General features: G+C 36.8%; 1 protein-coding gene across 2 annotated transcripts in view; it reads left to right on the top strand.

Annotated features, from left to right (window-relative positions):
- Window positions 1-15341, top strand: part of CADPS2 (calcium dependent secretion activator 2) — a 297492-nt gene that overhangs the window by 87816 nt on the left and 194335 nt on the right. For both annotated transcript variants that reach the window (XM_065743498.1, XM_065743497.1), the window contains exon 3: window positions 9922-10254. In XM_065743498.1, the coding sequence (XP_065599570.1) occupies window positions 9922-10254 (333 nt within the window). The remainder of the gene's footprint in view (window positions 1-9921; window positions 10255-15341) is intronic.

Raw genomic sequence — 15341 nt, 5'->3', positions numbered from 1 at the left:
GGAAAGAATTGGATCGGATACCTGTGATCTGGAAGGATTGTGTCCTAAGAGATGAACAGTATCCTAAGAAATAAAGTGCTGTTTTCTAACTGGATAGCACATAACAGCAAAAAGTCAGCAAACTGAGTTCCTTAGCAAGTCAGACGGAAATATGGGCTATTGATTTTGATTAGCTGTGGGTTTTTCTCAAGTGCATTTATCAACTGCTAACACTTATTGAATTTCACTTTACTGACCAAGAAAACACACTTTGACAAGGAGCAGTTCTGCAAATGATTTCTTTGTCAAATAGATAGTGATGGATATAACCAGAATCATTGAGCATGTTGCTCAGTGGATGAGGTTCCTTCCTTAGTTAAGGGAAACCTTGGCTCAGTCTCTCTGTACTGAAGTGGTTTTTAATGGTGAATGGTGAATGAAGTGGTTTTTAGTGGTGTATCTGCTTTTATTTCCAAGTCTAGAATTGGTAACTTCTCTGGCTTGGTTTGTCAGTTTCCCCCTGTGACTTGATCAAGCATGAACCCCAATATCTTGCTGTTTGCCAGAGTTCTTCTGGTATTAATAACAGTGCTTGTAGGACACTCCTGGTTTCCTTTACCAGGCCTATTTGGGCCTATCCTGCTACTATGAAGTTCTGGCATGGAATGCAGTAAGGACAATGGGGCAACTACTTCAGGCATCCATCTTTCAGGGCCCTGTTATAATAATTGGCCACATGCTTGGGTGAGGACTGATATTTTATTTTCCAGTTACCTATATGATAGCTAACTCAAGGTAAGCAAAAATGCAAAACCACAGAGCTGTGTCTAGGCTGCTTATGCTGAAGTTACTGGAAAGACACTTCTCTCTCATTCAGATGGTTTACTGTTTCCAGTTCCAGCAAGGTCATGGTCAGGGTTTCGGTGTCTGTGCATGCCTTTCTTTCTGGTTACAAAAGCTAAGATGCTCACCAGTCTCCTTCCTGAAGTTTTTCAAAGGTTTAAAATTAATTAAATCTCTTCTCCTGAAATGCCAGCAATTCTTTTAGTAAAGAGAAGATGGTTCACTTACCTTTGAATTAAAGATCTTTTTTTTCCTCAGACAAGAAAATTTATTTTTCATATTTCAAGGCATACCCTAATTTTACTTGCAAGTAGACAAGTATTTGCTTCAGAGCATCAAACTTTTTTCTCTCCCTTTGGAGTTGTGTGCTGTTGAGTATAAAATATTTTCATCTGTGTTCATGTTCTGTATCAATCAATACATTAGAAAGATGGGTGATAAAAACATTTTGCATCTAGCATGTAGTTCAGGCTTCTCATGATGTAATGTCAATCAACCATTTCAAGGTAACCTCTTCTTGTCAGACTGAAAGCTGGAGTGCCAGTTCTGTCCAGGAATTGTTGACCTCAGTGGTGCTAGATCCACTCTGTACGATGTGATCTTTCTTCTGTATCAGAGAGTCTTGAGAAGCATTGACAGATCTGGCTTTTTTAGCAAGAGATTGCTGCTGGATGGAAAAGCCTAGGCTTGTATAGAAACTTCTCAGTCTCAAGTGACATTTAGACATTTCTTTCCACAGTTATGTAGGAATGATGAAAGGGCCAAAGGGATGTGATTTCAGACCTCGTGGCATCATATTTACAACTTCGTAGGCAGTAGGAAAGTGATACGGAGTGCAATATCCTTGGTGACTGGAAAAAGGGAAACATTACAAGGGAAAAACAAAAGAGAGCACAAAGAAACAAAACTTACACAGTACACAGTGGTGTGCAATAAGCTTACAAGCATGTAAGCCTGAAGAAGTCGCATGTGTTTCAGTTTGTAAGAGATGTTTTTAGATTCCAATCAGGTCTCATTTTAAGGATTTAAAACCAGGTAAAAAATACTTCTGATTTCAAAATATTGAACAGATCTCAAAATGTAGTTCAACTTCCACTGAAGTTTAGCAGGCAATAAGTATTACAAGTAGTTGTTAAAATGTATTGGTAACTATTAATCTCTCCATATGATATAGATGCTGTTTTAGTAATTCTAGTCCACTAGCATAAAAATAGCAATGTGTACTATTAGATACACTAAGCTACTGCACAAGATACTATTTTGGGTCAAAAATCTTGCATGTGTGGTCTGATAATACAGATCATCTGTAGATGATACCTAATCTATAACAAAACAAACAAAAAAAACCCCTTAAGTTTTCTGAAGTTTAAGTTTCTTTCCAGACTCTTGCAACCACAGGAAGACCATCATGTCTGAAACAGTTTTTCCTGCAGCTCTAAGGTATAGCACCAAGCATGTTGGTTGTAGTCAATGTTAATTACTGCTAGGCATAAGACTCTAAAGTCTTCTGTGAAAGTTGTCCAGGCTGTCAGAAGTGTTTTGCGCATTCATCCAACTAACTCCAGAGGCCAAAGCTATGCTTTGTACAGTTAGAGAATAGAACAGGACTGCTGAACAATATATGAGCTGGTCCCAGAGAACATTGCTTATGGTAATGAGTGAGATGGGGAATATCTTTTATTGAATGTGGAACGGGGACAGCTTTAAGAAGCGGGTGAGAGCTGTTGACTGCAGTGTTACTTAAGAGCTCGTGTGTGAGAGGGTTTGAGAAGCTGCTGCAGTAGCAGCGAGGAGCGAAGGTGCCAGCTGAGTGCAGCGCAGGAGCATGGTTATGCTAACTGGTGTATGTGAAGGGTGACTGCACACTGAGTCTGTTCTTTAATGTTTCTTTCCTTTGTGGGAAGTGTACTGACACTGGGCTTCCTGCTTAACCTTTTGTTAGCTGTTTTTGCTTGCTTAACATTCTTTGGATTTCTTCTGTTTTTACAGACCTAATTTGACCATAAAACTGCAGGAGGAATCCTGATAATGTGATTTCTGCTTTATAGTGCTTAAAATGTTTTAATCAGCTGATCATACTACAAATCAAGTCTTAGGTTCTATGAATTCTGTGAACACTTCTCAAAACAAGTGTAATTTCTCCATGAATAAAAGTCATACTTTTTCCTTGACTTTTGCTTTTCTGATAACTTCAAGAAGCACAATGGGAACTTTAGCACATTGGGAGTATACATCAGAAAAACACATCAGAAACCTGAAAAGCTTTCACAAATGCACATTCCCTGGACTTCCATCAAAGTCCTTTTTACCGTTACAAAGTCCTTTTATTCAGTCTTTGATAAAAAGAAGTACTTCTGTTCATTTGTATTTTTAAATTTTAATTTTCAATATGATATGGTTAATATTAATATAGTTCTAGCTTTGTTTCAAGCTAGCTTAAGATAAAATAAAAATTCTCTGATACAAGAATGACTACTTAAGGACAAAAACTGACCTTTGTTTTACTTCTGTATCTGGTACATTGGGATTTCCTGAAGAAATCTCCAGAGCAAGATCTCTAAGTGGAATCTGGCAAACTATTTTTCTAATAAGAAGGAAATAGAATAATATACAGAAAGGTTCATTTTCAACATGAGTACATTTTAAGGATATTCTAAGCTTCAGCTGCAGTCCATTGGGATAAAAAAATGAGTTGCAGGTGGATCGTAACTACTCAGCTGGCTCATCAGTCTCATGAGGTGGTGTAGGGCGGACAATGTTCGACACTTCCATGGAAATTCACTTGTAATTTGTGTGTGGAATACCATTAAAAACACTGGTAGAATTTGTGATGCTTTAAACTTTCAAGATTTATGTGGGTACACTGATATTCAACAAGTGTAGGATTAAAATGTTGCATAGTATACAGCAGTGGCAAATAGATAAGAGCCAGCTGCTACTTTGGAGACTGAGAGTCCATCCTCACTGCAGCTGCTTCTGAGGAAGGGGATGAACTTGACTGATGTCTGCAGACAAGGGGAAAGCATGTGTGAGCCCAGCCATGGGCAGGCTTGGCTGTAGTGTCATTGTGTCTGTACCACAATGGCCTGAAAATGTACTGTCTCCTCAGCATTTCCCTCTAGTGACACCAGCAGGATCCAAGAGAATGGCATGGAGCTGTGTCAGGGAAGGGTCAGGTGGATATTAGGAAAAGGTTTTCACCACAGGGTGATTGGGCACTGCCACAGGCTCCCTAGAGCAGTGAGCAAAGCCTTGTGGGGCACAAGAAGCATTTTGACTGCACTCAGAAACATGGTTTGAATGTTGAGTGCACCTGTGTGGAGCCAGGAGAGTGACGTGGTGATCCTTGTGGGTCCCTTCAGTGATTTCTTACAGCTCTGCGAGCCCACTTTGCTTCACTGACTTTTAGCTGTTTGTGGTAGGAATGAAATCATATGTAACTGAGGCATGGAGAAGAGAGGCCAAACGGTCACTGTGGTTACGCTCTGCTGTCTTGATGGGCCCCTTCATGCATTGATCATGGGTCTGTGGGTTGGGAGGTGCTCACCTGAGCATTTTGTTCCATGATGGGAAGAGGAAAGGGTGGAAATTGACTTGTGATGGAGTCACTGGAAGAACTTCACTGTTAAAAAACACATCTGGATTGGGAATGCCTCCTGAGCGACAGCACAGCACTTCTTGCAAATCCTTAACAAGTCTCAGGAGGCCAAGAGAAATGAAGACATAGAATAATTAAGGGGAGATAGTGTAGTTTTACAAGTAAACCAGGTTTGTGACAGCAAATGGGGCAGCTGGTGGGATCACCTATAACTGTCCAGGTACAGGTAATAAAAAATTGACTGTGGTTCTCATTAGTGCAGAGATACTGTTAGAGATATGATGAGCAATATGAAAAACAAGGACGTTTTATGATTAGTTTGCAATGGTGAAAAAGTAATTGTACCCACAGAAGTAGGAAGGTGCCAGGACTACTGAGTGAACCATTTTAAAGAGCCCCTATTGGTGTAAAATAGCCATGGTGTTTTATTCCACCTAGTATTGTACTGTGCTAGAACGTGCAGGAAAAAGCTGTTACCTAAGTTGAACTGTGTCATAAAAGAGGTGATAAAGATGCTGGTGCAGATGATGTCTGGCTTGTCTAGAAGTTTACTGTTCCAGAGGTTCAGTGTGCAATTTGAGCTGTAGCCACCTTTTCTATGATAGCCACAGTGAGCCCTGGATGTTAAGGTGTAGGATGTGACTGGTGTGTAAAGTCCACAAAACTACCAGAACAGCTGTGACTGTCAAAAACGAACTTGTAGCTGCCCTTCTGGCTAACAAAGTGCCAGTGCTGCTTTATCTAACGAAGGGGAGAACGTCTGTGAGGTTGCACTAGCAGAAAGTGCACAAGGGACATCTATGTATGAGGAAGGAACTTCCTTTCTGGGCTGGTAAATCAACACTGTGATCTTTCTACCCCTTCTCAGTACCAGTTTGAATTTTTAAAGGTCGAAGGAAGTTTTGCTTAAATGAAATCTTATGTTTTGTTGCTACACACAACTTGTACTCAAAACATAAGCAGTAAGTTATAGCTGAGTTCAGTTTGTCTCCAGAATGGTCAGTTCTGCTTTGAAGAAGGCATTTCATTAAAACTTATTTGATTTTATTACATAAAATGAGGCATTTTTCTTTCATAGCACCTGACAGAGCACAAATGTATGTGGTGTTCTGCAACACTTCAAATTTGTAGTATAAACAATATTTTTGTGACTAAAAATACTGGGGCTTTGCTTTTTAAGTTTTTCTTCAGAGGAGAATGTTTGTTTTTTGGTTAAAATAATGCATAATGTGCATATGTAAATATTTCCCTTTTGAGATAAGGTACCATTTTGGAGTGCGGTTTTTGCATTTTCCTTCCTGAGAACTAAAAATAAATAAATTAAGTAATTTGATTAATGCCAGCTTGGTGCGCAGCCAGTGAGTATTGTGCCTATTGCTGAAAGAGGTGCTACTGAGAGAATTACTATATAAGCAAGTAGCTGGAAGGTTGTGCTTTAGTGCTGTGTGAAGCAGGACTGCAAAATGTTATTTGTTAATAATAGAACCATTTATGCAAGCTTGTAGAAACTTTATAGATATTTATAGATATTGCATCAGGATTCCTTTTCTTTTATATGGGCTGAAAGGATCACCTTGATAATAAAGAAAAGAACTACCTCTGTGTGAATTTCAAATGAAATAAAATATGTATAAAAATTTGTAATATGGGGCCTCATGGACCTCATATTCAATCCTTTTACAAAGAAAAGGCAAAGATTGACTGCAATTGAGTTTACCCAAACTCTTCTGTGTATTGCTTATGATTTTCCTAAGTTTTACAGTAGACAAAAAGTTCACCATGTTTGTGTTGCTCACATATATAATTAGTTAAATTTAGTACCATATTTGGTAAGTATGTGCTAGAAGATGTAAAATCAGTCCTTTAATATTTCCAGCATTCAAATTGTAGTCACTCCTAAATTATAATTTTTCATTTCTAAACAAAAAGATATTTCTATTGTGACTGTCTACTATTAAAGATTGTTTTGAATTAGGATTTTTCCTAGCATTTGCAACAGTTGAAAATGTGTAAGTTTGATTACTGGGTAAGAAGAGAATTTAAACTATAATCAAGTAGACATATTTAAATGATTGTTACTGTAATAATAAAGAAAGAGGAATTTGAGGCATTTTTTATTCTGTTATAATTTATAATTGCTTACCTGTTCATCTTTGAATTGCTATGATATGATATTAGTTGTCGAGACTGTAGGTATGGCTGCATTCAGGAGTATATATAGACGGACTGAATATTGTGAATTGAAATAGTTTCTCAAGATGGATGTATTAGGATCATCAAAGAATGCTTTTTAGCATGGGTGTTTTTTTTTGTTTTTTTTTTCCTGTTTTGTTTTGTTTTCTGGAATGTTCTGTGTTAACAACCTTTCTTTTTGGTGTCTGGTAGTTTGTGGGTAACATGGGGCACTGATGGTGACTTAGATTCAAAGAGTCAGTAATGATTCTAAGAGTTCAAATTGTGACTGTCAGACAGCATTGTCCCAAAATTTCTCTGAGGAGATCCAGAAAATATGGGTAGAACAAGAAATGCTTCATTAGAAACTTTAGTTCTTGTCAAATTATTTCTAAATAATACAAGAGTTTGTGAAAATCGTGGCTGATCTGTCAAATACATTTTCCTGTAAAAATAGTTTGTCCCTATAACTCTGTTTTTATTTAACATTCAAACCTCAAATGTTTTTTTCTTTCCAAACACTTGAGATAACATTTTAGCACTGGAATGATTATATGATTAGAACTAAATTCCATGATCAGACAATCCAAATACAGGATTAAAAGGAAGAACAGCTGACAATTCAGTGAATGTGCTTAATTACTGTTTTGCTTTAAAGATACATATCAACACAGATATTTTCCCTGTTGGGGATGATTATGTAAATAATCTGCACTGAAGGGAAAGTAAAAGACTGTTATAAGACTACTGTAAAACTAATATATTTCATTGCAAAAACAAAAGTTGTCAGGACAGAACTGCCAGTGATGTTAAGTGTGTGTGTATCCTGTCTTTTGTGCCCAGCCAGCGTTCTGGAGCCACAGGTACTAAACCAGATGGGATTTCTGGAATGCTGGTGAAAACCCCATTGGCAAGAAACCATTCTCCATGTAGGAGTGATTTCTGTAAACTTCTGTGTAGAAGGAAAAAATGTAGGTGCAAAACATTTCCAAAAAAACCTGTTAAACTGGTGAAACAGATGTCAAGAAATATAGCTGAAGACAGGGATATTGTACTTAATGTGAAGCATCCTCAATGTCTGTCTGGAGCAGGAATAACAAGTCATTTAATAACTTTTAGATGTATCATTTTGTGTCAGATTTGAAGCACATACAACGCTTGCAAAAATTAATTGTTTTGAATAATATATCTGAAAGAAGGTAGTGAGAGGTAAATGATATTCTGATGATCCTACGGTGTGTGTTTTGCATTTTTTTAATTACAGTGATCCAATTATGTTAGTGATGCATAAGGTCAAGCTGTCTTGGATGAACATTTTTGTGGAGGGAGAAGAACCTATAAGTTTTCTCAATTTTATTCTTTATTCAGTGTCTGCTTTTTCTCAATAGCTATGCAAACTAACATGATGGAGGATAAGATGCTGTTTATGAGGAAAATAGCTAAAGTTTGTCTGAAGTCACCTACATTATTATTATTTTTTTTCTTCTGTTTTCTTTCCAGTTAAGCTTTGGAATAATTTTAATTAATTGTAATTGTACACTGTTGAAACAAGGAAAAGCTTAATATCCTGGTACTTGTTTGTGTTGACAAGCTTTATCATCAAGTGGTATTTCAGACTATTGTTTGTTTTTAAATGAAACCCAATATTTGTATAGCATTTTGAGGAAATTAATATCAACATTAATTGATAGTAACCATGTCAACTCCCTTTGTGGATAGAAGTTCAACCTCAGATACTTGTATTTTCAGGAAAAAGAAATCTAGTGTGCTACAGTTAGAGCACTAAATGTGATCAGCATATATTGTTGCTGTTCTAAGGTTTTGGGACAAGTTCTTTCAGGTTCAGTAAAATATCAATTAGAATATCTGTTGAAATACTTATTTTTCAAATAGCTGCATTTTACATTATCTACAGGGAAAAGGTAGATCAAAAAGCACGGAGACTTTTAAACTATGCTTTTCTTGACCCAGTACTTGTACTCAGCTTAGCCTTTTAGTTGCTTGCCTGATCTGTTTTTCTTTTTTTTTTTTTCTTTCAAAGTGAAGCACAGGAGTGTATTAAGTAGTTTGTTAGGTGCACTGTCTCCCATCATGTGGTGACATTTAGAGTCAAAGCTTTACTGTGCTGTGATCTTCATTACATTTTAGTAGCTTTCAGTTAATAAAATTTTAACCTGAAAATACATGTTATTGTAGAATTATAGAGTGACTTGGGTTGGAGGGGGCCTTAATGATCATTGAGTTTCAACTCCCTGCTGTGGGTAGAGTTGCCACCCATAAAATCAAGTACTAAATCAAGTTGTTGAGGGCCCTGTCCAATCAGGCCATGGAACACTTCCAGAGAAGGGGCATCCTTAGCTTCACCGTCTAATGACTTAACATCTAACATCAAATCTAAATCTCTCTTTTACTTTAAAGCCATTTCCCCTTGTTGTATCAATATCTGCCCATGTAAAAAGTTGGTCTTTCTCTTGTTTGTAAGATCCTTTCAAATAATGGAAAGCTGCATTGAAGTCTCCCCTGAGCCTTTTCTTCCTCAGGCTGAACAAGCCCACCTCCCTCAGCCTTTTTTCATAGGGGAGGTGTTCCACTGCTCTGATCATCTTAGTGGCCCTCCAGAAAGGCCATCTCCCTCTTCATACGCTGATTTAGTAGATTTGTTGGTGAAATTTGCCTTGTTGTATCTTATATATGCATACTTAGGAGGGTTTTTGTTGGGTTTTTTTCTTTTTTTTTTTAATAGAGAATCCCTAATCTGTCCCCAGTATTATATCTACAGTAGTGGAACCAGATTCTGCATTTCTGAGTGTTTCTTCTCTCTCTTGGTTTTGATTGCGGTAATTGTCTAGCATTTTCTTTTTCTGCATTTCTGTTTCCTTCGATGAAATTTTTAACTGTCTTAGATCTTTCTTTCACTCATTATCCTGCCAAGTTGTAAGACAGTGTAGCTTCTTCATGAGTAACCTGCAAACATCTTCAGAATTCTATGGTCTTAATGGAGGAAAGATAAGTGAAATTGTATAGGTAAGTTTTAAATTAGCTGCCATTAATTCAAGCTTCATTCTAGCTTAACTATTGTAGCATACTTTAAAACCCAACTGGCTTAATAGAGAAACATATGTTTTTAACATATTGATTTTGGTTTTTTTATGAAAAATTTATCACTGTTTACCTGCGTATCTCCTCCCTGCAAAACTATTTTATGTAGAAACAAAGTATTGTCTTGTAATAATAATCCCTTCCTTTATTAAGAGCTTGTTTTGCATTTGTGTTCATTTCTAACCTCTTTATTTTTTGTTGTTGTTTTTTTCCTCTTTTTTTTGCAAAAGGTGTTTCTCAAGAGTGACCGGGTTGCAAGAATGGTTCACAGTGGAGGATGTTCTGCAAATGACTTTAGAGATGTTTTTAAGAAAAACATAGAAAAGAGAGTCCGAAGTTTGCCGGAAATTGATGGATTGAGCAAAGAGACAGTATTAAGTTCTTGGCTAGCCAAGTATGATGCCATATGTAGAGGAGAAGAGGACTTCTGCAAACAGCCAAATAGAATGGCCTTAAGTGCCGTATCGGAGCTGATTCTGAGCAAGGAACAGCTTTATGAAATGTTTCAGCAGATTCTAGGGATCAAAAAATTGGAACACCAGTTGATTTATAATGCCTGCCAAGTAAGTATTGCTGTCACTCAGTTCTGTTGTGTTCACAACCTCTCACCTCCACGCCCTGCCAACAGGTAGGTGTCTCACCTTCAGTTTTAAATGGATCCTCATATTTCAAGGAAGTAAAACCACTCAGAAAGGAATCTTAGCATCATTTGGTCACTGGAGGGCACTTTGGAAAAAGAATATATGGTACTTTTGCTACAGAGATCTCCTGAGACCTTTTACAGCTCCAGTGATCTGTGTGATTCTGCAGAATGTTCTATAGTCTATATCTACATATGTACATATAAATTACATCTATATGTTTGTGTATGTATAGACATTTTTACATACATTTGTGTGTATGTATAAACATCTTTGAAAGAAATTTGCTGTCATAAGTAGGTAGATGGTAGATATTGAATTCAGGATGCCCTTGGCCGTACAGTGTCAAGAACTCAGCATACTTCACTGCACACAACATCTATGGAGCTAATTTGCACTTCTTTGCTTTGTTGTTCTGTGAGGTAATAGAGATATTCCCTGTAAATTACTGAATCTAAAACAGTCTATTCAGCAGTCATTTTCAAATTTATAGGTATAGTCTATTGCTAATCAGTAGTGTAAATACTATGTTGAAGTGTTTCACCTGGTCAGTCTTCATAAAAATATGCACATTTTTGAAAGTCTCACAACTGACTGGAACAGATATTTATAGTATTTATAGTTTTTAACTGAACTTGCACAGCTTTCTAACCCATTTTTTAAACTACTAAAATAAGCTATTTTTTACATATTACTCTGGAGGTCAGTGTATGACTATCTCAGTACAAGAACAAGTAGGAAATTTGCCTCAGTTTTGCCCCAGTTTTTTCCATTTGGCTCTTATTTTAACATAAATGATTACCACTTAGACATGCAAGTTGGTAATAAAGTCAAGAAGCACTGAAATTTTAGGAAATTATTTTTCTTATTTGAGTAAGGGGTTGCATAGCAGAACATAAAGGCCTAGGACAATTCAGTTTGAAAAAGACCTCAGGAAGTCATTTAGTCCAATGCTCTGCCCAAAGCAGGTTTAACTGTGTGGACATACCTGGTTACTCAAGGTTTTATACATTCAGGTCTCAAAATTGACAAGAAATCAACATTGATTGCACAAACTCTCAAGACAACCTGCTCCAGTACTTGAAAACATGAAAAAATAACTTTTTTTCCCCACAAGTAGATAACATTTTGCTTTCAGGAGAACCTATATGGCCTTCTCCCTGCTCTGGTGTCTGATAATTTGTTAAATTAGGCTTTATGTGTCACCGTGAATGGTGAGAGTCTGCTGTTGGTGTTTGTTGTGCTAGAGGAACATAAATATGACTGTAGAGACTTGGATAATAAAGCAAAATAACTTGTTCTTTCAGTCTAGAAGTGGTTCTGATGATATGGATCCATAGGTTCTTGTGTGTGAGTAATTGAAGAATTCTTGGGTTTGGTTCTTGATTTGTAGGAATTCTGATGCATTAGAACTGAAAAGCAAATATCAGCAGGGCTCTCCTGATCACCAGTTCTCTGTCTGTTCTTGGTCCGTAATCTATGGAGAAACTGAAACATCAGAGCAACTCATTTTTATCTTCTGTCATAGTTGAATTTTGAACATGGTGTTATTTTCTTTTATGTTCTGTGAATAGTAAAATAAGAAATTATCCTGTGGTAGGTAGCAAATGAGTTGGCTCTTCTGATGTGTGCGAAGACTCAGTGTGGCAAAGAGAAGAGTTTTCCTCTTTCTGGTGTTGAGCTCTGAAGGTTATAAAAACTCCTGTGCAGGTCCGTGAAATGTGTGTTGTTTACCTGGGATTCACATGAATATTGGAGGATGCGAAGAAAGGGAGACATCTCTTTGGGATAGTCGTAGGGACATCTACATAATTAGGAAGAATGGAAAAGACATGCTTCAATCACATCACATACCCTTCTTGCTTTGGGTTCTAGCTTACTGAGGTTTTCCTCATGAGATTACTTTGCTGAAGCAAAAACTTCCATTTCATACTCCAGCAGTGCAGAGTTGCTACCAAATATAAATTTTGTATCTTGTTCCTGTGATTCAGTCCAGCACATAGTACACCAAAGGTATGAGGAGAAACCTGTTGCAAAGAAAAAGACAAGGAAGTGCATTGCAGACAGCAGCCAGTTTCTTATAATGTAATGCCTTTTCTCCTTTGGCAAAATCCTGCATTCCACATCAGAGTTTTAATTAACTTTTTTAGTTTAGACTGTATTTTAATCCATTTATTCATAATGTATTTGTAAAAGATGAAATGAAGTTAGACTCCTATTTCAGACGACACGACAGTTTTCGTTCTCCCCTAGAAGTACGTAGCTGTCTTTATATGTAAAAGCTCACTTCCGTTTCCCTTAGCCACTGCTGTTTATAATACTGGAGACTTGTGGATAATGATAATCAATAATGTCTGGAAGCAGTGAGATAAGTGAAAGTCCAAACAGATGTTAAAATTGTATTTTTGATAGAGGTTTTGATGAGTTGGCTTCTAGCCTGTGCTTCTAGCAGAGAATCAGATCTTCACATGAAATACTGAATATTTTGCAGCTCTGAGAAACACCTGCCCTTAACAGCAAATCTGTACAGTTATCATTTGTGCAGAAAACTCGTCTTTTTCTTACCCTCTTTTAATTCCTTCCAGCCCTTTGGAAACTCCAGTCTGAAAAATATCTCACAATGTCGATGATAAGAGTATATTATCCTGCAGCTACAGGGCTGGTTAGCAAACAAGGATGCTATTTGTAGCAGTAGGTGGTATTGTCTGCCAACCTCCTTGTAAGTTCTGCACTTTCAAACTTTTTACTGTTTGTCAGCAACCTTTGCTTTCCAGCCTGTACTAAATGGAGCATTTCCTTGTACTCTTAAACCCTAGGGTATCCTGTAGTTGCTCATCAGAAGATTCCACTAGGACATGGGTTGTTGCAGGTCCACACAGGTAGCTGGTTTCTGCCCTTTGTGTGAGAGCAATAAGAGACAGTGTTTATACAGTCAGCACAAGAACTTAATCAGCAATAAAGTGAATAATGGTAGATCAGCTCTCTGGCATTGTCAGACAGTCTGCACTACTATGAAAATCTTATAACTTCTTCCTTGAAGACTTGCTTCTTGCCACAATCTTTTAGTGTATACTAAACGCCTAGGCACATCCTTAGGTACTGAACATTAACAGCAGTGTTCACATCAGGATATTAAAACTTTTCAACATGAACATATCAGGATATGAAACCATTTTCAACTTCTGAACTTAGAGCAAGGCTAGCAACTGCTGCTGAGCATCTACTTCTCTTTGTGATGAAAAGACTTAATTTGGAAGTGCTAACACTTTCACCTGATTATTATTTACATTGTGATGCCTTGATCTGTGTTTTATGATAAAGAGATAATTGCCACTTAGTTGGGACTTAAAGATCTCCTTGACTTGCTTTTGAGATGCTTGGCCACAGTGTTTCTTTGATTTACAGAGATCAAACATGATAAAGTCCTTTTTTGTCTTTTTTTTTAATTATTCACTGATGTAGAAGATAACTTTGCAGAAAGTCAAACTGAAAGTCAAAATCTAGCTGCTTTGCAGTCATGCAGTGTTGTATCACTTCACCAATACCAGGTAAATCATAACTCCACACAGAGGTTATTTTATTTTGGCATTGCCTTTGTAGCATTCACTTTTTTTTTGTCTGATCTACAGCCTCTTATCTAAGGGGGATGGGAGGAGCTTTTCATAAGGGGAGAATACTTTTAAGTCACATTTTCTTTTCTGACAGGTAATAAATAATTTTGAGTACACATCTGTTGAGTCTTCTACTGTCAATGTTCTGGGAATCAGCCACAAAATAGATAGTACTTTGCTCCAAGTCATGTTTATCTATTTTGAAGTCTTGACTTGCTTCTGGTTCACATTCTTGTTTATCTATAGCTTTGACAAGAGGTATCTCTTCGTGTGTCTAACACTGATAATTATGGACTGTATTGTATCTTCAATAAGAAATTTTTACAGTTTTAATGTTAAGAAAATTTCTGTCAAGTATTTCTCCTGAACCTAAGGCTGCCCTTGCTGCTCAGTACAGTTGATCTTTAAAGATTATTTCACCTAGCAGTTTAATAATTAGAGTCCAATTAAAAATATCACTTTGGTTTAGTCAAATTAGGGTCAGTTTAATCTTACTGTGGCCTTCTTGACTTTCTTGAATGTTTGTAGTTCTTCTCCTTGGCTCAGTAAGATACTGAAAAGTAATGCAGTTATGTCACGAATCACAGATTATCGAAAGGAAATTCACATATTTCTCAATGTTTTTCTTAGAAACTTATACATAAGCTATGGGAATAAATGCAACTATGTCAAGCACTGAGAATGATACTCTTATACAGTAAATTTTGGTGTTAATTTTAAGATATTCTTTGTGAAGTAATGAAACCACTGGTAAGGTTCCTTTAGAAAGGAGTACCAAAACTTAAGAAATTAATTTATTTCCTCTCAGCTTAAAAGATTGTTTAGTCTATATATTATAGAGCATGTGTTGCTATCCATCTGGGTATTTTTAGTCAGAACAAAATATTCTGGCTCTGCAACCTGCTATTATAATGTGACAATGGCTTTAGCTAAGATGCTGTCTTTCAGATGATCACTAATGACTGCTATTACTTATTTCATGATAAATCTTACCCGATACAATACAGTAAACTCTGAAAAATGTTGAGGAGGTCCACTGCTTTAATTTCAATGTATCATCAGGTGCTGGATGAATTGTTATCACTGCTGGCTTATAAGTCCCTGGAGGATGAGAATATGCTTTTCCCTTCATAACCTGTACCTGTTCCACTGTTTAAAAACATTAAATATGACATGATAAATATGAACTTACAAAGTTTCTGCATAGAGAAACGATGCAGTAATGATGTAGTGCCTTTCAGAACAGGTCAGTGTTTTAAAACTGTTCTATGTGTCTGTCAACCTGAAAAGTATTTCATGCCTTTAATATCAGAAACATTCAAATGTTCCCACTTCAGGCTTGTTCACACGTCAACTCTATTGGTTTTGAGTACCTGTAAGTACAAGAATAAATCTTCT

The sequence above is a fragment of the Cyrtonyx montezumae genome, unplaced genomic scaffold (assembly GCF_038088225.1).
Source record: "Cyrtonyx montezumae isolate F1298 unplaced genomic scaffold, pur_monq_1.0 scaffold_3, whole genome shotgun sequence".
Lineage (NCBI taxonomy): Eukaryota > Metazoa > Chordata > Aves > Galliformes > Odontophoridae > Cyrtonyx > Cyrtonyx montezumae.
This window is presented reverse-complemented; position numbering and strand designations above follow the sequence as displayed.